At 32.1% G+C, this 21777-nt stretch overlaps 2 protein-coding genes and 1 pseudogene across 2 annotated transcripts; 2 read left to right on the top strand and 1 right to left on the bottom strand.

The window, feature by feature from the left end:
- Window positions 1–8731: 8731 nt before the first annotated feature.
- On the bottom strand, window positions 8732–12895 carry LOC140179768 (gamma carbonic anhydrase 1, mitochondrial-like). The gene is made up of 5 exons (XM_072219537.1): window positions 12342–12895; window positions 11351–11494; window positions 10911–11036; window positions 10680–10831; window positions 8732–9433 (listed from the first exon to the last, which is right to left on the bottom strand). Exons 1-5 carry the CDS (start codon window positions 12454–12456, stop codon window positions 9149–9151), a joined length of 822 nt encoding a protein of 273 aa, XP_072075638.1. The 5' UTR covers window positions 12457–12895; the 3' UTR covers window positions 8732–9148.
- A 507-nt stretch (window positions 12896–13402) lies between these two features.
- On the top strand, window positions 13403–15357 carry LOC140180431 (pentatricopeptide repeat-containing protein At3g21470-like). Its single transcript, XM_072221554.1, has one exon. It carries the CDS (start codon window positions 13762–13764, stop codon window positions 15244–15246), a length of 1485 nt encoding a protein of 494 aa, XP_072077655.1. The 5' UTR covers window positions 13403–13761; the 3' UTR covers window positions 15247–15357.
- Window positions 15358–15643: 286 nt separating this feature from the next.
- On the top strand, window positions 15644–21511 carry LOC112806012 (putative transcription elongation factor SPT5 homolog 1; annotated as a pseudogene).
- The last annotated feature ends 266 nt before the right edge of the window (window positions 21512–21777 follow it).

Below are 21777 nucleotides of genomic sequence, written 5' to 3'. Positions count from 1 at the left end.
CTGACATACTTAAAAATACCAAATAAAAAAATATATTATTCTAACCTAAAAAAAATGATAAAATAATTAATTATTTTTTTATATGAAATCTACCTTGAAATGTGCTTCACTTTGTATTTTCTTTGTCTTTTAATATCAATTTTCTCTTTAATATAATCTTGCTTCTCTTTGGACTTCTTGCATCTTTCAATATATACCTAAAAATATCAAATAAATAAATTTTTGACTAATTAAAAATATATATACATTATACATAATACATTTTTATTATCAAATTTTTTATATTATTAAAAAAAATAAAATAGTACACATATGACAGCGTTTGATTTTGGTATATATGTCCATCAAAACATAGATACAGGATTACCCAGGAGTACATATATGGTGTTTGTTTACTGAGACAAAAATAATGAAAGACATAGTCATACACAAATACCCATTAAAAACATGTATTTTGTGTCTCTTTAGAATGCTAAAACACTAATTTTTAACTTGAGACACTAATTTTTTACAATTTTTTCTCATGTCTAACTTACCAAATAGAATATGAAATTAGTGTCTTCTTATGTCTATGTAAAATTGCACAAGTTTTATTTTCAATGGCTGCTTTAATTTCTTTTTTATTCTCGTTTATTTAGTTACGTAAACATATTTTACAGAAAATAATATATTTTTTTATAAAAGTGTCTTTTTTCAAATAAATATAAGTTTAATCTCACGATCAATAAATTCAACTTATAGTTAAAATCTTTTTTTCCATTTCCTTAAATAAAGAGATTGAAAATGAATAACTTATGAGTAAAAAAGAGAAAAAGATGAAAATACCTCTATTGTTGTGCTGAGATAATCTAAAAAATAACCATATAAACGAATTAAATAGAAAAAAAAATTATAAATGTGACAAATAAAAAAAAATTAATTTAAAAATCAAAATGGTTAAGAAGCCACTTAATTAGGAATTAGTATTAGAATTTTAAATTTCAAATTTTTAAATAGAGTTTTCTAATTAGCTAGTGCAAATTTAAAATTTTTAAATAAACTTTTTTAATTAAACGTTTGTTATTCATTAAGAATATAGGAATTTGTTAATTTAAAAATAATTTTTATTAGTTTCGTCATAAATAGTATCAATCATATTATTTATCGATAAAAATAAATAAAATTAAATACAATCTAAAAATTAATAACCTTATAAATTACGTAAATTTAGAAAAAAATACTTAAAAAGAGAGAAAAAGATGAAAGTACTTCTACTGTGGAGAGACAATCTAAAAGATAATAATAAAAATTTATAAGTGTGACAAGTAAAAAAGTTTAAATTTAAAAATCGAAATAGTTAAAAACTTACTTAATTAGAAATTAGTATTAGAAATTCAAATTTAAAATTTTTAAATAGAATTTCTTAATTAGCTAGTATAAATTTTAAATTTTTAAATAAATTTTTCTAATCAAACATCCATTGTCCATTAGGAATATAGAAATTTGTTAATTTAAAAATTATTTTTTTTAGTTTCATCATAAATAGTATTAACTTTATTATACTTTTTCTAAAATTTAAACAGTATTATATTTTTTTTAAATAGTATAAATAACTTCACATCTTAATAAGATAATTCTATTTACTTTATTATAATCCTTTATAATTAGCATAGTAGCTTATAAATTATATAAATTTTTAAAAAATATTCTCAAACTCAATTGCTTACGTAAAAATTAAAAAAAAGTATATTTGAATTTAAATTTAAAATTCTAAATATAATACTTTAATTAAAAATTATAATTAGATTTTTTTAAATAAGTACACATTAAAAATTAATAATTAACTTAATTGTATCAACAATAATTCAAAGAAGAAATTTATAACTTTATGACATTAAATATTAAATTAAAAATTATCAGAATATCAACGGTGAGAATCAAATTAAAAATAAAACCACAAGTAATAACTAAATAACTTCAATTTATATTTAAAAAAATTCGAAATTTCAAACATAAAAATCGAAAAGAACAAAAAAAAAATAACAACTCAAGAAAATACAATGTTTCCACCAAAACAAACATATACTTGGCATTATTCTATTAGATAGACTCTAAATGGGATTCTCAAAACATGTGCATCAAAATTCTCAAGTTTCTTTCTCAATATTGATCTTCTTGCAAGTTGAGGTATCTCCTTCCACCTTCGAAACTTCTGACTCCAAGGATAGTCGCTTAGTTGGTGTAATAGCATTTTCCAATAATTCGGATTCATCATTGGCCGTAACTTCATTGGAGAATTCAATCAACAAATTCTGTACAAAAAACTACGTTAAATTAAAGACTTCTTTCTAACCTTTGATTTTATCTCACTAATATATTTTGAATAAAATTAAGATCTAATTTTGAGAGAACAAAAAAAAAATATATTTTTTGAACAAATACCTTAGCACCTTTTACTTTCTCCCCTTCAATGATTGATGATGTCTTTGAAATTGGAAGCAAACCACCGGTGTAGTCAACTTCCTAAAATTATAATTAATTATTATTTATAAATTAGATACTACTAATGACCAAGAAAGCAAAAAATAAATTAATTTTCAATAGAAAGTACACTTATATATACTCACAATTTGAATACGGTGAGCCTCTTTGAATTTATTTATGAGATCCACATTATCAGTTATCTTCTTAACTTTATAAGAAGGGGAAAAATGTGGATTATCAGATATTTGAACTTCAACGATGAAGAGAAAGATCTTATCAATTAGGTTGAGTAAAAGTGTAGGTGTATCCGATAGATCTCCTTTCTGCAGGGTATTACATAATATATTAATAATAAATAATATAAAAAGTACCAATAAAAATATCTTCACTAATGCTTTTAGAAATAAATATTGGTTAGATCTTACCAATAGGAGTGGATCAAGTATCTCTACACAGCTCTTTCCCAAAACTTGTTTTACCTCTTTGTCAAAGACTACATAACATGCACGTTAGAACCATCAATGACACCAAGCTTTATTCGATACCTGCTTAAAAAAGAAAATAACATAAAAAAAAGTTAAATATAGACTTATTCAATATCTAATCAAATGTACATAGACTTTAATTTAAAAAAATAAATAAATAACCTTGGAGTCATGGATAAAAGGATATTAGTAGAAAACTCGTGTCTTCATCGAGCCAAACCATCTCAATTGAGTATGGCAATGGAGAATTTCCGTAATTTGATAGTGTCCATAACTGTATCACTCGTATACGTACACACAAATTGTCGATTGTAGGATTGATGTACTTTAAATTGTGGTGCTTTACATCTCTCATAATTTATCCTTTTATAGTTGCATCATAACTAAATTTTTTTAAATTTGGTTGACTTTAATTTAAAATTTAAAAAACAACAACCTAAGTAAAACAACCCAAACAAATAAAACAATTTAAAATTTAAAAAATAACCACCTAAGTAAAACAACCCAAACTTAAAATTTGAAAATAACAACCTAAGCAAATAATAATTTATAATTTATAAATATAAATCTAAAAATTTCTAATGACGACACGTAAGCAAATAAACTCCCAAACTCAACGTATGAGCGCCACGTCAGCAAATGAACTCCCCATTTGTATTACTATAAAGATAAAGATTGTACTTGCTTTTGCTACTTTTTTTTTGGCTCTATTATGTGTTGTTTAATATTGGGAAATAAATTTCTTATGCCATTTATTTTTCATAAAGTTAGTACATAAAAATTTTTCACCATTTTTTACTAAATTTATTTAAGTATCTTTTCCATGAAAGTAAGAGATATGCAAGAAAAGATATAATAATCAGTTAATATTTAAATGATTGAATATTTGTATTGATATAATTTATATCTAATTGCAAACATTAAACTTGTCTACAAAAGCTTGGCCATGTTTATATCTGGTAGAACATACTCTTAAAATATAAGAATAAATTGAAGGTTTTTACAAAGAACTTCATATATATATATATATATATATATATATATATATATATATATATATATATATATATTATATATATATATATATATATATATATATATGGTGAACGTGTAATTTAGCTTTTCGTCACTTCCTTTTATCTAATATTTATTTTTTTGTTGAAATAAAAGAAAAAAAACTAAGATATTCATGATAGTGTTGATAGATTGGTCAATGATCAAATAAAGATGAAAATCTAACTGAATAGAGCTACTATATTTGAGAATTCAACATGCAAAGTATATATATTAGTGATAGGAACTATAATATATATCTATAATATCACTCGTTGTTCATGGGAAATGGATGATTTGTTTTCTTGTCAATAAATGATTTTAATGGATTAATTATTCCATTATCACATCATTATTAACTGATCTCTAATTTTTGCATAGACAAAATCCTGCTTTTTTTTAGTTACAAAATCGAGATTGTATTTGGTTATTGTGTCAATATAAATGAGACATCGATGTAAATACACAAAAATATATAAATATAAATAAGACAGATATAAATATACAAGAGTACATAAATACATAAGATATTAATTTTATATTGTGTTTGATAAGTTAGACAGAAAAAAAAATTATCAAAAAAATTAACATTTTAAATTAAAAATTTGTGTCTTCATCATTTTTGTTATACATGTACTTAAGCCAAAATAAGGGATTGAGGGTACCATTTTCTGGAACACTATACCATTTGACTATAACTCATTAGCATTTGTTTATTTTTTTGGTATTGTAATGAATGGAAAATTTATTATTTATTTTATATATTTTTTCATATAAAATTATTCCTAAATTGAATGGCCTGAAAAAGAATCTAGCATGATGAGCAAATGGCGGAAGGTATGCATTATAAAGATGACATAGAATTCCAAAGTCATTGTGGATTTGTATACTTATAATATGGATTTGAATCCTCTAAAGTTTGAATTTTACTTTAGAAAGTAAAGTGTGATCTCTCACCAATGATTTCATAGGTGGAACCAAGAATAAATATGAAAGAGAAACTATTCAAGGGTAGAAGATCACACTTTACTCTTTAAAGTGAAATTCAAACTTTAGAGGATCCAAATCCTTATAATATAGGCAATGATTTAAAGATAAATGTATTAAATACAACAAAGTAATTTAACAATCACTATTCACTTTATCCGAAAAATGATATTGAGATAAGGTTGATAATGCATTTTCATATTTGCTGACGATATTCTGAGAATACAATGTATATATGTAAAGTAAAACATAGCATTCTCATTCAACCAAAAATAAAATCAATTTCCTTTATGGCAATTTAATGAAATTTTAGCAAAGAAAATAAGGTAGAAAATAACATATTTTACTATACCAAATTTAAGTTTATACAACAAAGATACTTCATATATACTAAAAATATGCTATTAAATAAGCTGCTTTGTTGTTGCATATATATTTATATATATTGATTCACATATATTTTAATTAAATAATCAGTTATTAGAATAATTAAAATTATTATAGTAGAACAAAATTTTAATAAATAAATTAAATTTGTTTACAATAGTATAATAATTTTTTTATATAAAATATTAAGCATGTATAATATATTTATATACATAATAACTAATTAACAACTGATTTTATATATGCATATAATATAATTTTATATACAAATATGAGCAATGTTATGTTCATTTTAAATATGAGATGATCTAAATATCTCAAATGATAGGTTTTGCTCCCAAAGAGCTCTATCAATTATTGTTCAAAATTTTAGAAAAGGGGCCGAAAAGGAATCAAGAGAAAAGAAGAGAGAACGTGATCTCCTTTCCCATAACCATAATTGAGGTGAGATATGGCCGGTTGAAGAACCTTTCTTTTGTTTGTGATGAATAGAACTATTAATGTAGCTGAAATCAAGGACCAATCATTTGTGTCTTTGTGCAACTTTTTTAGATTCCCATTCATCAGCATCTCACAAATGACATAAAAATCATAATCTATACACATGCTGCATGCCTATGACTAGCATTAATGACACCCTATCACTAGATCGGTTAAGTAAATGTAGGATGTTCGAATTACACCTTGTGCATGGAGTTATTTATTGGCAAATAGTGTGGTATTTTACAACCCACAAATTAACCGGCAAGTGCACCGGGTTGTACCAAATAATACCTTACGTGAGTAAGGGTCGATCCCACGAGGATTGATGGATCAAGCAACAATAGTGTTTGATAGGATTAGTTAGGCAAACAGAAAATAGTTTTTGGAAGTTCAATATTAAAGACAGGCAAATAAATAAGTTGGGAATAAAATATTGAGAAAACAATTAAGATTTCAGAGTTATCTATTTTTCCGAATTAATTTTTCTTACTAACTATTTTAATCATGCAAGATTTAACTCATGGCAAACTATGTGTGACTAGACCCTAATTCCGTAAACCTTCCTAGTCTCATCTAAAATTCATTAACTGCCAATTCCTTGGTCAATTAATTCCAATTAGAAGGTGATGATCAATTTCTAGTTTATATGCCAAAAGAATTCTAATTATCCAAAAATAAGGGGATTATATGTCATGTATCCCGTTAAATACAAATAATTAGAAATTCAGTATAATATGTTTTCAAGCTGTTGTTCAAGTAAAGAGCTTTTCCAAGTTTTACAATAACTTAATTAGAACATGGGTCATACTTCCGTTCCACCCATATTTATAAAATAAAGAGCGAAAACAATTATTGAAATATAAATCAAAACTTGGATTAAATTAGAAAGATCAAACGAATTAATCCATACAAATAGACAGAGCTTCTAACATTAACAATGAAGGATTAGTTGCTCATGGTTCAGAGAAGAAAAATAAAGATTCTGGTAAAATGTCCCATGTTCCCATCTGATGGCATCTAAATTCCTATTTATAACTAATCCTAATAAATTTAAAATCTAATTATCTAAAATTAAAAATAATATCTTTTCCTAAAAATCAAATTTGAATTTAAATTCAAATTAATTAACAAGTCTTCAGCTGATGGGTGGGGACCACTTGATTATCCATTCTGCAGCTTCTAATCTGTGTTTTTTGGGCTGGAAACTGGGTCAAAACAGTCCGAAAATCGCTCCCAGCGTTTTTCTGTGTTTTTCTGCACGTAGCGCATGTCACGCGTACGCGTCAGTCACGCGTGCGCGTCGCTACTCGCAGTCATCTCCTTTGATTCTTGTGCTGCAGAAACTCAAAATAGCATCCATAGTGGCTAAAATATAATTAATTCTTGATTAAACTCGACAAAATCCATGCAAATTCACTAGGAAAAGATAGAAAAGATGCTCACGCATCAGCAAGCAACACATTCTTAAACGGACTTCAGATCTAGCCTATCGAGTTATGAAATACTGTGAAAAGTAAAAATAATAATAATAATAATTTTGTAGCAGTATATATTATTCTAAAGAAGGTCACAAGGCCAATTTGAACTAGAAATATCATAATCCACTTGCATGGAAGTTAGGCTAGAGAAAGGGGGGGGGGGGGGGGAACTTGCTTCATTATAATAATTAATAAGCTATTTGCCGTTTTGTCTTATAAAGACAAAACATCTCGAATTCGAAAAAGAAAAAGAAAAATGGTGTTGATAACATAAATTTATTGTACCTTTGATCATAAGGTTTAGAAGCATTGTCTCTGGGCTCGGTAAAATATGCCAAAAATCTGAAACAATAATTTAATATTTACCTTTAAGTAAATATTTAAAAACCAATAACCAATATATTTTTATATGTAAAATTCACCATAATTCTTAGATATTTTTTTTGGTTTTTTTATGGCATTTTCTCTTTCCATTAGTTAAGGACTAATTTGCCACAAACTCAGCTTCATAAAGACTAATCTAATACAAATCTAAACTCTATTTAAGGAATTGTTACTAGCTTATACATTAGCACATACACAAAACGAAACGGACGAGGGGACTAATTATTAGATCAAGCCAAGAACTTGGCTTGTTGAATCTTAGATTATATTGTCACACTAATGTTTTTGATACATAAGACAAAGACAAGGAACATTAAAAAAAATAAAAAAAATAAGGTTCTAACAGCAGAATTACCCAGGAGTTAGACAGAATCTGGAACATGGGTGTCAGAAAAAAGAATCTTATGAAAAAGCACAGTATAACAGCCTACCTATGCTTCCTTGGTGTTGGCCTAAGAATCTAGCAAATAGGTTAAGTTTAATATGATTATTAAGAGTATATCAGTGTATGCCATAACTATCACACACACAAACTGAAAAAGCCAACAATGTAGAACTTGCATTATTTCATTCATGGCTAACACAAATAATAATCTCTTAGTCTTACACACTCAATTCAACCTTCTAGGCTTCTACTACTTTAGAGAAGCTGCAGGAATCACACTTAGATTTACTAAATCAAGCCAACTGATACTTTGTAGTAGTTATTGAGATTAGGTTCTCATAACTAAATATCTTATAATGAAACCAAAAAAAGGAGTAAACTTAAATTGTAAATCTTCTCTAAATAGATTTAGGCTACTTGCGAGACTTGAGCTGAATGAACTTTTGACGAATTGAGTTTAAACTCGAAAATTAGACTCGCTTTGAGCTTGAAGTCGACCTAATATTCGTGATCCGAGCGCAAACTTTACCAGGCTCAGCTCAACTCGCTTCCACCCTTATGTATAACCCTTCAATGGCAATGGCAGGCTAGTATATGATGTTCAATGGCAGATTGAAATATCGGAGTTTAAGAAGGAATAACCATATGTTCACCATTGAAGAAAGAAAGGAAAAAAAAAACATTATCATCCTCTTATACTAATAATGTGAACAAGAATAAATTATGATCTGTTTATGTCTTGAACATAAAGATCATCAACAAACATGTGACATTGACTTGCAATGAATACATCAAAAGGCCAAAGATGCAAATACACCATCTTTCAGAAGTCTTACCTTTCTCCGACTAGATAACGGAATTTGAAACATTATGGAAATGTTTTGACTCCTGTGTCCTCTGGAAAGGAGTCATACTCTAGCCTAGAACATGTCTGGTATTATTGGAAGTGAAAATAATCCCTCTTCCATGAATTTGAACAAAACAACAATATCCCTTGGTGTCCTTTCAGGATTGGAATTCGAAAAAGAGTTCTATTGAAGACCTCAAATTTTAAGAGACTTTTCTTGTTGTTTCGGTAGGATATTATCTGGAAGAATAAGCTCTGGAGGAATCTCACGGACAACACCGAGCATTGAGTCATACTCCTCGTCCTTACGTGCATACTTCTTTCGTAACCCCTTCTCAAACTCGATTTCATCAAATGATTTCACATTTTCTGCTGCGTGCACCTGAGCGAGGTTAGTATAGTTGGTGGCTGACTGGGAGATAAAAGCTATCTCTTCATCAGTGAGCTTCCTCAGGAACTTTGCTGGATTGCCTGCCCATATCTACAAACATATGCAAGTTTATTGTTTCATATCTTCAACGACAAATATAATATCATAACATTATTTGAAACAAATCAACCAAACAAATTGGATGAACCTGTTTGAGCTTATTTTATAAGAAAAATACTTTTCTAATATAAATATATTTCTTAAACTTGTGTATAATGTTTGGATAACATTCCTAAAACACTAGAATAGAAAACAATTAGGTTTTACTTATTTTTATTTATATAAATATGCAAAGGTTGCATCCGATAAAAAAAGAAAAAAAGAAAAAAAAAGAGTACTTGTTTTAAAAGTATTTAAAGGTGCTTTTTTTCCCTTCATTTTCTTTAAGAAAAGGTATATCCAAATGCAACCATAAGAATAACTACTTCAGCTTTCTGATACTAAAATAGCTTCACAATCTAACAAACAGTGTCTTGAATTCCACATTTGAGGTCATTAAAGGTTTCCATTACCATAAATCTATGATATAGCAATTTAGATACATCTTACAGGTTAGAAGGCATTAATATTCATACTGTTCAAGGGAAACAGCTCTTCGAATTGATCAAATAGGACTTATATTTGTTGTAGAGTGCAAAAATCATGCCATTAGTTCATACTTAATAGATATAAGTGATGGTCAATAAAAGTGGAGTAGGATGCTATATTAAGGTATCATCTAGAAGAGTGAGTTAAGAACCAAACTTGTATTTTAGGTTTATTGTTTTCGGCAGTGGTGCAAACTTCGAAGAAAGATTATATATATATATATATATAGCAACCTTGAAATATAATAGGGTGAGACGTTACAATCAAAGCTGGAAAACAGAATAAGTGCATCAGGTTTCAAAAACCTCTCTAGACATATTTGCTTATTTATTCATTGCTAAAACCTCATAATTATCAAAGGCTGCTGCATACACCTCAGTGTTGATTCTTAAGGGCCTATTTATAGATTAGAAGAGGAAATACCTCTTAATAAACTTTATATATGTAAAAGAATAAGGCATAATAAGTGGCTGACAACAAATAACCCTTCAGATATTTCTAATCCATGTTACATTTTGTGATTTATTTCTAGCATAATTATCCTTACCATATCTAAATATCCATGTAAAATCCCCTAAAAATAAATAAAATGGAACACACAATTATAATTCACCCAGTTGATCCAGGTCAACGCATTGTATGTTACAAATGGTTTTTAATCCGAAACCCCAAGCATAGTCATGCTTAGCCTGAACACACATATACATACCTCTCCACTTGGAACCTTTGAATTCTGTCTCACAAGGGATCCAGCAGCAACCATTGCATGTTTCTCAACAACAACACCGTCAAGTAGTGTTGCACCCATACCAACAAAAGCCTCATCCTCAACGACGCAACCATGTAGAACAGCACTATGACCTGCCCAAAGCAAAGTTTAACACCCTTGTAAGGGTAGAATGCAGTAGCATATTCATGGTCATCCAAAAATATTACTCACCTACAGTAACTTTGTCTCCAATAATAGTAGGCAACACCTTTCCACTTAAATTTGACTTCGCAACATGCACTAAGGAGTTGTCCTGTATGTTGGTTCCGCTACCAACACTGATGCTGTTCACGTCACCTAAGTATAAAGTGAAATTCAAACATGATTGCTATGTAGATCTACAACATAGAGACTTGACAAAACCTTCAGTTTTGATTTACGTTAGATTATCAAAGTATTGCAATTTTATCATATTGCCAATAGAAGAAAGCTGGTTTATGGGAAAACTTTGTTTGAATCTATTTTTTATGAGGAGGGTAACCTCTTAGGCTCTGACTGCTAACCCAAATAGAAAACATCTTCCAAAACTTGATCTTGTTAGTTACTGAAGCATCAAGCAGTAAACAATCTAAGTACTTTTTATGTCTAATTGATCAAGTGAAAACCCTTACCTCTCAAGACACATCCATACCAAATTGATGATCCACCTCCAATTTTAACATCACCGATGACGGAAGCACTTGGGGCAACAAATGCATCCTTATCAACCAGAGGAGTCTTGTCAAATATGTTCATCAGAGTTCGATGCCTAGACACTAAACAAAAGAAGGAAGCAGATTAGTATATATATCTTATGGAATTATGCAAACCAGTAAAGACAGCACATGAATCCAGTTTTTCTATAAGTTTAATGAATAAGTATCCACTGCTACTTGTTATAAACTACATGCCATAAATTACAAAGAAAACTCTAAAAAGCAATTACTATCTTATGTTTCCTTTCCACCAGTACACGATTTTCATGTTTTGCAGTCTTAGTTATATTACAAGTACTTCTTTAGGGAGAAAAATGGTAGGCAACACAATCGGAATTCTATGCACCACAGGGTTGTCAGCAACTAAGTTACAATCTTAGCTAAGGTTATCAAATGCACTAACAGCTGCATAACATAGAGTGAAGAAGGGGAGAAAACTAAAGTGCTTAGTTGCCAGCCAGGATCACAAGTTATAGTAATCAAGCCAAAGAACCTTTCACTTTCAATCCATTTCCCAAAACTCATACAACATTAACAATCCTATGCAACCACATTCACAAAATGTAATACTATTATGATCCCCTAATTCATTCTAAGAGTCAACCATCATTTCAAATCCATAATAACAGCTAAATTCTGGCAAAAGTAACATTCCCGCCCCCCCCCCCCCCTCTCTTTTTCAAAGCATGTTATTCATTTCATTATAAAACCAGCACCATAATCATTGTCCTAACAAACTTCAAATACCAAAACAGACAAAAAATCAAACTTTATTACATTGTAGTCATTGATCCACTATGACAGGAAATGATCATAATAAAACAATGGGATCCAAAACGGGATTGAACTGAGAATGAAAAAAAAAATAAGGCGATCTAAAAGATTGAAAATTTGAAGAAATACTAACGCTGCTCTTGGAAGTAATATTTCCCTTGAAAACGGGAACCGAGGCGATCAATTGCTTGACCGGTTTCTCGAATCCAGAATCCAACAGTGTATATGGCTCTCCCAAGGGTTCCCATTTTGTCTGATTCTTCAATTTCAGTGGAAAATTAGGTTCTTTTTTTCAGATTTAGGGTTTTTGTGGAAGCTGAGGTTGAGTTATGGAAGCACTAGGAGCGAGACTGAGCTAGAAAATGGGGGAGAGTGCTTCGGTGGCATAGGGCAAAATGGATTTTGTCAAAGAAAAAATGTTTCATCATTTTTTTTTCAATTTTTCTTTCACTTACACTATTTTATATATTTTTCTTGAATTTTCTTGTGATTTACTACATCATAGTAAGGGATATTTTTTTTTCTCTCAGATAGATATTATTTTATTATTATAAAATAATAATGTTTTCATAAAATTAATGTACATAAATATTGCTTTGCGTTTAAATGGATAATTAAAGAAGTCACCAAAAAAAAAATGGATAATTAAAGAGAGAAAATAATTTTAAAACGTATTAAAAGTTAATGGCAAATAATATGTTTTATGTTTAGAACTTTAGATAGCTTTTAAAAATGTGAAATTCTAATTCTCAATAAGATAAAGAAGTTCAATTTCCTCGTTTTTCTCTGACTCACTTCAAAATGCATTTAGATTAATTAACACTTAAAATTAATATATATATATTTTTACATGTAATTACATAAAAAATACAATATAGGTTTATATGTTAATGCAATGTATATTAATTTTGACATTTTTTGCAGGACAAGTTTTGTTCTAAACTATTTTATTTTAACGAATTTAAAAGTTAGCAAGTTAAATCACGATATTAGTGTAAATAATAGTTGTTAGCAATAAAGATCATCTATCACTTTTAAAAGATAATCTTGTATATATTTTTATTGTAAAACAATTTTATATATACATTTAATTATATAATGTTATATTAATAAAAATAATTTATTTTATATTAATTACATAAATAATCATATGTCCTTTTCCCTAAATTTTTTTCATTTGTCAACGATGCCTATTTGCAAACGAGTTCATACTTATAAGTTATAACTATGCACAGCAGTTATCCTTAAATCGTAACTGAAATGATTTGTCAATTGTCAAGATTTTAGGTTCCATCACAACAATTTTCGGTTGTTTTTTATGCTAGAGTTAACTACTTTTTTTTTCACTATATACATCATCATGATAATAACGAAATTTGATAAATACATTATTATTATTATTGAAAATTTGAAAGGATAAGGAAGGAAAAGTTTCAAGTTCTGGAAGAGTGAGCAAGGGATTATAGAAGAGATAAAATTAGTGTTCATACTTCTATGCTGGTAGAATCTTTCATGAAGATTTGGAGCAGCTTTTAAAAGTTGCTTAATTAACCATGCAAAGGTTTAGCCTTTGCACAAGTACTAACAATACATTAACGTACCCATCGCTCTTGTTTTCTTCCATAAGGAACCACATTAGTCAAGGTTCTCATAAATGTGCTCTTCTTCTGTATAAACAAACTAGCCGCGAAGGTCTATATGATCCCAGCGTTGTCCCTTTGTTGTTCAAGGCTTGTGTTTCTCTTTCAATTCTTCACCACGTTAAGGCCTTGCATGCCGAGTCCGTTAAAGCTGGTTCACATTGTGATGTGTTCATTGGAACAGCATTGGTTGGAACTTATTCAAAATGTGGTCTCCTTGGGGACTCCCGCAAGGTGTTTGATACAATGCCTGACAGAAATGTTGTCACTTGGAATGCAATGATTGGTGGGTACTTGAGAGCTGGGGACAAAGAATCTGTCTCCTCAATGTTTGAGGCGATGCCGGGGAAGACTCCGGTGTCCTGGAGCCAGATGATTGACGGGTTTGCAAGGAACGGGGATACTGCTGCTGCTAGGAGGTTGTTTAATAAGGTTCTGGACGAGGCGAAGAACGTAGTGACGTGGACTGTGATGGTTGATGGGTATGCTAGGAATGGGGATATGGAAGCTGCCAGGGAGATCTTTGAACAGATGCCAATGAGGAACTGCTTTGTGTGGTCATCTATGATTTGTGGTTATTGCAAGAAGGGCAGTGTCGAGGAGGCTGGGGTGATTTTCGAGCGCGTTCCAGAACGCAACGTGGAGATTTGGAATTCAATGATTGCTGGGCATGTCCAGAATGGATTTGGTGAAAAAGCACTGCAGCTTTTTGAGGAAATGAATGGTGAAGGGTTTGAACCAGATGAATTCACTGTTGTTAGTGTTTTATCTGCATGTTCTCAGCTGGGACTCTTGGATGCCGGTAAGGAAATCCATAACATGATAAAGAAGAGAGGGATGAGGTTGAGTCCCTTTGTTGTGAGTGGATTGGTTGACATGTATGCAAAATGTGGGGACCTGGCCAATGCAAGGTTGGTATTTGAAGCATCAGAGTCCATTGAGAAGAACATCATCTGCTGGAACGCAATGATTTCAGGCTTTGCCATCAATGGAAAATTCCATGAAGTCCTTGAGTGTTTTGGCAGATTGGAGGAATCAAATATAAAGCCTGATTCAATCACCTGTCTCATTGTGCTCTCTGCTTGTGCTCATGGTGGTTTGGTAAATGAGGCTTTGGAAGTAGCAGCTAAAATGGAAAGATATGGAATTGAAATAGGAATCAGACATTATGGATGCATAGTTGACCTATTGGGAAGAGCAGGGAGGTTAAAAAAGGCTTATGACTTGATAATGAGAATGCCAATGAAACCGAATGAAGCTGTTTTTGGGGCACTGCTTGGTGCATGCCGGATTCATTCAGACGTGCAAATGGCAGAACAAGTAATGAAGTTAATCGGTGCCAGCACTGTTTCAAGTTCTGATTCTCTCAATGTGCTTCTGTTCAAGAGTAGGCAATAGGCTCTATATATTTGTCTCTTCTAGTTGTCTGAATCCCAGTGTTCTATTTTACATTTCCCCCCTAATATGACTGATGTTACATAGTGAATGGGATTGTAGAGTTTTCACAAATACATTCATTTAGGGTCTGTTTGCTTCAGGGAAATCGGTGCTAAGAAATAACTTCTCATGTGTTTGGATAAATTGTTTAAATAATTAAGCTGCAAAAAAAAAAAATCCAGTTTCATATTTTTAATAAATTTGAAAAGAGTGACTTGTGAGAAAATCTGTTTAGCTTTTCAATCATATAAAAAAGATATAAGTTCATAATCACTCATTTCCTACCCTAAAGCTGTAACAAATGCACTTTCATAGTGTATGAAATGCTATAAATCTTATCTATGCCTTTTCTGAATTGATGAATTCTGGTAAGATTTGAATTTTCTGTGTGTATAAGCTACCTTGCATAATTACGTCAAATATCTTAATTAGCAAACAATAATCTGACGGTGCAGATTTCTTTGTTGATAATGGAAATGATATTCCTGAGGACAATGTCAGTAGGATCAGACTTCATAGGCCTTTGCATGAGCAAGATAATGAAGATTTTGAAGCTTTAGAAAGACACATCTAGGAAAGATATGCAAGGCGTGTGGAATCTTTTGATGAAGAGGCTACAGATGTAGACCAGCAAGCTCTTTTGCCATCTGTTAGAGATCCAAAGCTGTGGATGGTGAAATGTATGGTATGACCCAACCGATTTTGTGATAATCTTTTGCAAAGATATAGAAGCATGTTATATATTCTTCTGTTGATGTTCATTAGATTGGTCGTGAGCGAGAGACAGCTGTTTGCCTTATGCAAAAGTATATAGATAAGGGGGCTGAATTGCAAATCAGGTCAGCTATTGCCCTTGATCATCTTAAAAACTATATTTATGTGGAAGCAGATAAAGAGGCCCACGTGAGAGAGGCAATGTCATGTGAAACATGTTTTAATTACTGATCATGTGTATCGTTATCAACAATATTCTGTACATTTTTCATAGTTTTCATATTTTTTAGGCTATTAAGGGTTTAAGGAACATATATGGGGCGTCAAAAATAACACTAGTTCCAATAAGAGAAATGACGGATGTGCTGTCAGTTGAAAGCAAAGCAATTGATCTTGCCAGAGATACTTGGGTCAGAATGAAGATTGGCACATATAAAGGGGACCTTGCCAAGGTATTTATCATATTCTAGGCAAATTATTCATACTACCGTTTTGGCTGCGATATTCACTATCAAACTATATCTTCTGTAGGTAGTTGATGTTGATAATGTGAGGCAGAGGGTTACGGTGAAACTGATTCCAAGGATAGACTTGCAGGCGCTTGCAAATAAACTGGTATGAAATGCTTAAATGTCTTATTAAATTCTTAGCTTCCATATTGGAGTCGTACCAACTTGAGTCTCTTGTTGTGAAAATGATGTATCATGCAGGAAGGTAGAGAAGTTGTGAAAAAGAAGGCGTTTGTCCCTCCTCCTCGTTTTTTAAATGTTGATGAAGCTAGGTAACTCGTGATTATCTCCTCTATAAGTGAATGTCTTCTGTTTCCTGGGAATTTTCTCCTTCCTAGTCTTATAGATGTTCAATCTGGAGAGTAAATAAGTCAGGGTAGTCCAATAACTAGTCAGAAATGACAAAGTGAATAGCAAAATCTATTCACAAAACCATTGGGAAAAAAAATAGCTTTAATAGATCATCCATAGGCATGCTTTGTTGATAGGACATGATATCATTGACTGATCCATGTGTCCAATCCCTTCTCATTGTACTAGGTTTGATAGTGGTGGTTGTTCCTGTTCTTCTTCCTGGTCTGATAGACTGTGTGTTTTATACAGGGAACTGCATATTCGTGTCGAGCATAGACGTGATGCCTATGGGGAAAGATTTGATGCAATTGGAGGAATGATGTTTAAGGATGGATTCTTATACAAAACTGTATCAATAAAATCCATTAATGCTCTAAACGTCAAACCTACTTTGAATGAACTTGAAAATTTTCGAAAACCTGGTGAGAGTGGTGACAGCGATGTAGCAAGTCTGTCAACTTTGTTCGCTAACAGAAAGAAAGGCCATTTTATGAAAGGTGATGCTGTAATTGTTGTGAAGGGTGATTTGAATAAGTTGAAGGGGTGGGTGGAGAAAGTAGATGAAGATAATGTTCATATAAGACCAGAATTGAAGGGTCTTCCTGTAAGTATAAATTTTTAATTGGCTAGTTTCTTTCCGAAATGTGCTTTTTTTCCCCAAGGTTTTGTAATGAATTATTTCCATGATGATTTAGTTACCTTTTATTCCACCAGAAAACCCTTGCTGTAAATGAAAGGGAACTTTGTAAATATTTTGAACCTGGAAACCACGTTAAGGTTGTTACTGGTGCTCAAGAGGGTGCTACCGGCATGGTTGTGAAGGTGGAACAGCATGTATTGATTCTATTATCCAACCAACAAAAGAACATGTGAGCTCAATGGTCCCTACATAAAGTTGATCTAGGGTTTGTGAATTTTTGCTTTTATATGTAGCGCAAAAGTGACATGGAAATGTCCTCTCTTCAGATCCGTGTGTTTGCAGATGATTTTGTGGAGAGTTCTGAAGTGACCACTGGAATTACAAAAATTGGGGACTATGAACTTCGTGATCTTGTATTGTTAGAGTAAGTCGTTTGTTGATCTTGAGATTATCTTAAATTCTTGCCTGTATATCATGGTTCACACTTCTCTCACTTTTAACTATGCATGTGCAGTAATATGGACTTTGGTGTAATAATTCGTGTAGAAAGCGAGGCATTTCAGGTTACTTTCTTACTTTGAGCCAATACTTCAGTACCTTTTTTATTCATTTTTAAAATGAATTTTTTATTATTATATTAACATCATCATGTGATACATTTTTATAGGTTCTTAAGGGGACTGCAGACAGGCCTGAAGTTGCACTTGTTAAATTAAGAGAGATTAAATGTAAGATAGAGAAGAAAATAAATGCGCAGGATAACGCTATGAATACAGTCTCAGTAAAGGATGTTGTGCGAGTTGTTGAAGGTCCTTGCCATGTAAGATTCTATAACTTATGCCTTATTTCTTTCTTTAGAGTTCTTGTTCAGATGATCAGCTTTCTTGATTCTTTTGAAGGGAAAATCTGGTCCTGTGGAGCACATATATAGGGGGTTCTTGTTCATCTATGATCGCCATCATCTTGAACATGCAGGCTTTATATGTGCTAGGGCTTGCTCGTGTTTGGTCGTTGGAGGTTCACGTTCGAGTGGTGACAGAAACGTAGCCAGTTCTTCATCCTTTATTTATTTTAATTTTTAATTTTTAAATTATGCATTTTGGTTTTTTAGTTTGATTCATGCAAATATGTCTTGGTTAAGTTGTTCCATGTCTTCTCAGGGTGATGCCTACTCGAGATTCCGTGGCCTTAGAACTCCACCTCGTATTCCCCAGTCCCCGAGAAGGTTTTCACGAGGAGGGCCTCCAATTGATTGTATGTTAAATCTTTTTTAATTTTCAGATGTACTGGAATATTGAGTTAAAGTACCATTTTGATGCTTCTTTTGACGAGAGAGATTTGATGTTGATTTCTTTTAATGTGATTTAGCTTGAGGAAGGCACAGGGGTGGAACAGGACACGATGGTTTGGCTGGTGCAACGGTCAAAGTACGCCAGGGTGCTTATAAAGGTTATTGTGGACGTGTAATAGAAGTTAAAGGCACAACAGTTCGGGTTGAATTGGAGTCCCAAATGAAGGTTGTGACGGGTAGGTTGCCTAGTCTTTTTTGAAAACACCTGCAATGCTTGTATTTTTATGCGGTGTGTTTCTCTAACTTATCTGACTTGTGTTTGCTGCAGTTGATCGCAACCATATATCGGATAATGTAGCTGTAACCCCACAGCGGTAAGTTGCATGCATGTATTCTTAAACAATTTCTTAACTGCATTCAACAGAGGATACTTACCCATTTGACCATGTCTTTAACCAGTGAAACTCGATATTCGATTGGATGTGAAACCCCAATGCATCCTTCTCGAACTCCCCTACATCCATATATGACCCCTATGAGAGATCCTGGAGGTTTGTTTAATCTATTTTATGACACTAGAGGCATTCGTATTTGATTAACTGATTAACATAACTGCTAATAATGTTCACTGAACTGCTATTTGTAGCAACTCCTATACATGATGGAATGAGGACACCAAGGCGTGACCGGGCATGGAATCCTTATACCCCAATGAGTCCAACAAGGTTTGCATTATTGTCATCCTTCCGATGTGACATAGTGTATATTGCTTTTTTTGTAATTTGTCCATTCCTATTTTATTCTGAATATATATATTATCGTTAACCTTTATGCAAGTCTCGTGATATCTCTTATGCTAAAGAGTGGTTGGAAAGCTTTGCTCTTCTGACATGTTTGGGCATCCAGTTATAGGTTTAAAGAAATGGGGGAATTATTTGCAAAATCAAAGGGGGAAAATGATGGCCCATTTCTCTCTCCTATTGTTGTGTCTTCCATTGCCAGCTGATACCTGCCTCCTGTTATGTTTTTTCTCCCTATCAACAACCCTGTTAAATGACCTACATTTCCCCAACTTCTCGTCAATCTTTACTTGAGGCTTGTTACATGCCATCTTCCAACAAGCTCAGCACTCCTCCCTCTTATTTACAGACTATGGGCTTATTGGTTTGGCATGTGTTATTTGATGGATTGCTTCTTTTATCTAGGTTCTTCAATTTTGTAATATATTTCAATGTCCAAAACATAAAACTATAGTTTAAGAGGGTTATAAGAAGCACTTCTAGTTTATAGTGACTGTTAAGTACTTTCGAGTTACATGTGGGTTTCATTATTATATTTGTTGTAAGGTGTATGTGATATATGTATTATGCATTCTGATGGTGAAAACTAATCAGGGACTGGGAAGATGGAAATCCAGGCTCATGGGGAACCGGCCCACAGTCCCAGGTCAAAACAGTTCCTTAACTTTTAATATGCCTTGGAATTTGTATGGCATGAACAAAAAATCTTATTTTCTCTTTTTGCTTTGATGTTTTCAGGCAGGAAGCTCACCTTCACGGCTATATGAATCCCCCACTCCTGGTGCTGGTTGGGGTAGCACTCCTGGCGGAAACTATAATGAGGCTGGAACACCGCATGACTCATATGATTGTGCTTTTTTACTTTTTTCCATGATATCAAATATTTAGTATTTTAATACTAATATCCCATCTTGGGTGGCAGCCTATGACCCCAAATTCCGCTGTGTATCTTCCTAGCACCCCTGGAGGACCACCCATGACTCCAGGAACTGGTGGTCTGGACATGATGTCCCCAGTTTTAGGTAGCTATCTGTTCTGTAATTAACATATTGCACATAGATTTACTCTGTGTTGGTGTTATTACACGCATCTATGGTATACCAAATTCTCATTAAGTCATCATACTTTAGGCGGCAAGTAATGATTATTAACAAACATGCTCTCTGTAGTGGACTAGTGACTGGCTGGAATGTAGATTCATTCATGTGATTGATATTTTTTGTCACTTATTTGGTTAACTTATCAGTAAGATTTCAATTGGTAGTGTGTATCTTTGTCAGGTTGTTAATTTGATGGTTTGATTTTGTTGTAGGTGGGGACAATGAGGGGGCATGGTTTATGCCAGACATATTAGTTAATGTACACAGGCCAGGTGAAGAATCTATTGGAGTTATAAGAGATGTTCTTCCGGTATGTGATCCTAGAAGCTTTGGTTTTATACACGTTTTTGTTTGTTGCTTTCGAATTTGTATACATGGTTTTTCAAGCCGACCTTTGTATTTGACCGATTATTGTTTTGAATTTTAGTTATGTGTGCGGTATTTAACCTTCCTAGTTAATGGAACTGTATTCATTTGGCCTGATTATACTGTTAATGGACATTGTAATTATGCGTTTGTTCAGGATGGGTCTTGCAAGGTAGAGCTTGGCTCAAGTGGAAATGGTGAAACGATAACTGCCCTTCCCAATGAAATGGAGGCCGTGGTGCCAAGGAAATCAGACAATAAAGATAATGGGTGGAGCATTGATGGTGTCTACAGGCAAGTTGATTGGTGTTGATGGTACTGATGGTATTGTAAAGGTAGATGACACGTTGGAAGTCAAGATTTTAGACCTAGTTATTTTGGCTAAATTAGCTCAACCATGATTAGGCTTTGTCTTAGAAAAAAAATTTACTTAAATGCACAAGCTTTTCGTCCTTCGTACGTCTCTTATGCTCTCCTTCGTTTTTGTCCTTCCGAAGTTGGTTAATTTAAGTTTTGCTGCATATTATTAGTAATACACTCTCTTTTGTCCCAATGGAATTTTCTTAAGTTTCAAAGAACAGGGATAGTGAACACATGAAACATTCATCCACTACAGGCGAAGTCTCTGGTATAAAAGGTGTTGCGCTTTCTACATGTGTAGACATGGCGTGATTTGGGTAGATATGATATATTGCACTATTGGTCTCCTCTCATATTT

Source organism: Arachis hypogaea, chromosome 16 (genome assembly GCF_003086295.3).
Source record: "Arachis hypogaea cultivar Tifrunner chromosome 16, arahy.Tifrunner.gnm2.J5K5, whole genome shotgun sequence".
Lineage (NCBI taxonomy): Eukaryota > Viridiplantae > Streptophyta > Magnoliopsida > Fabales > Fabaceae > Arachis > Arachis hypogaea.
This window is presented reverse-complemented; position numbering and strand designations above follow the sequence as displayed.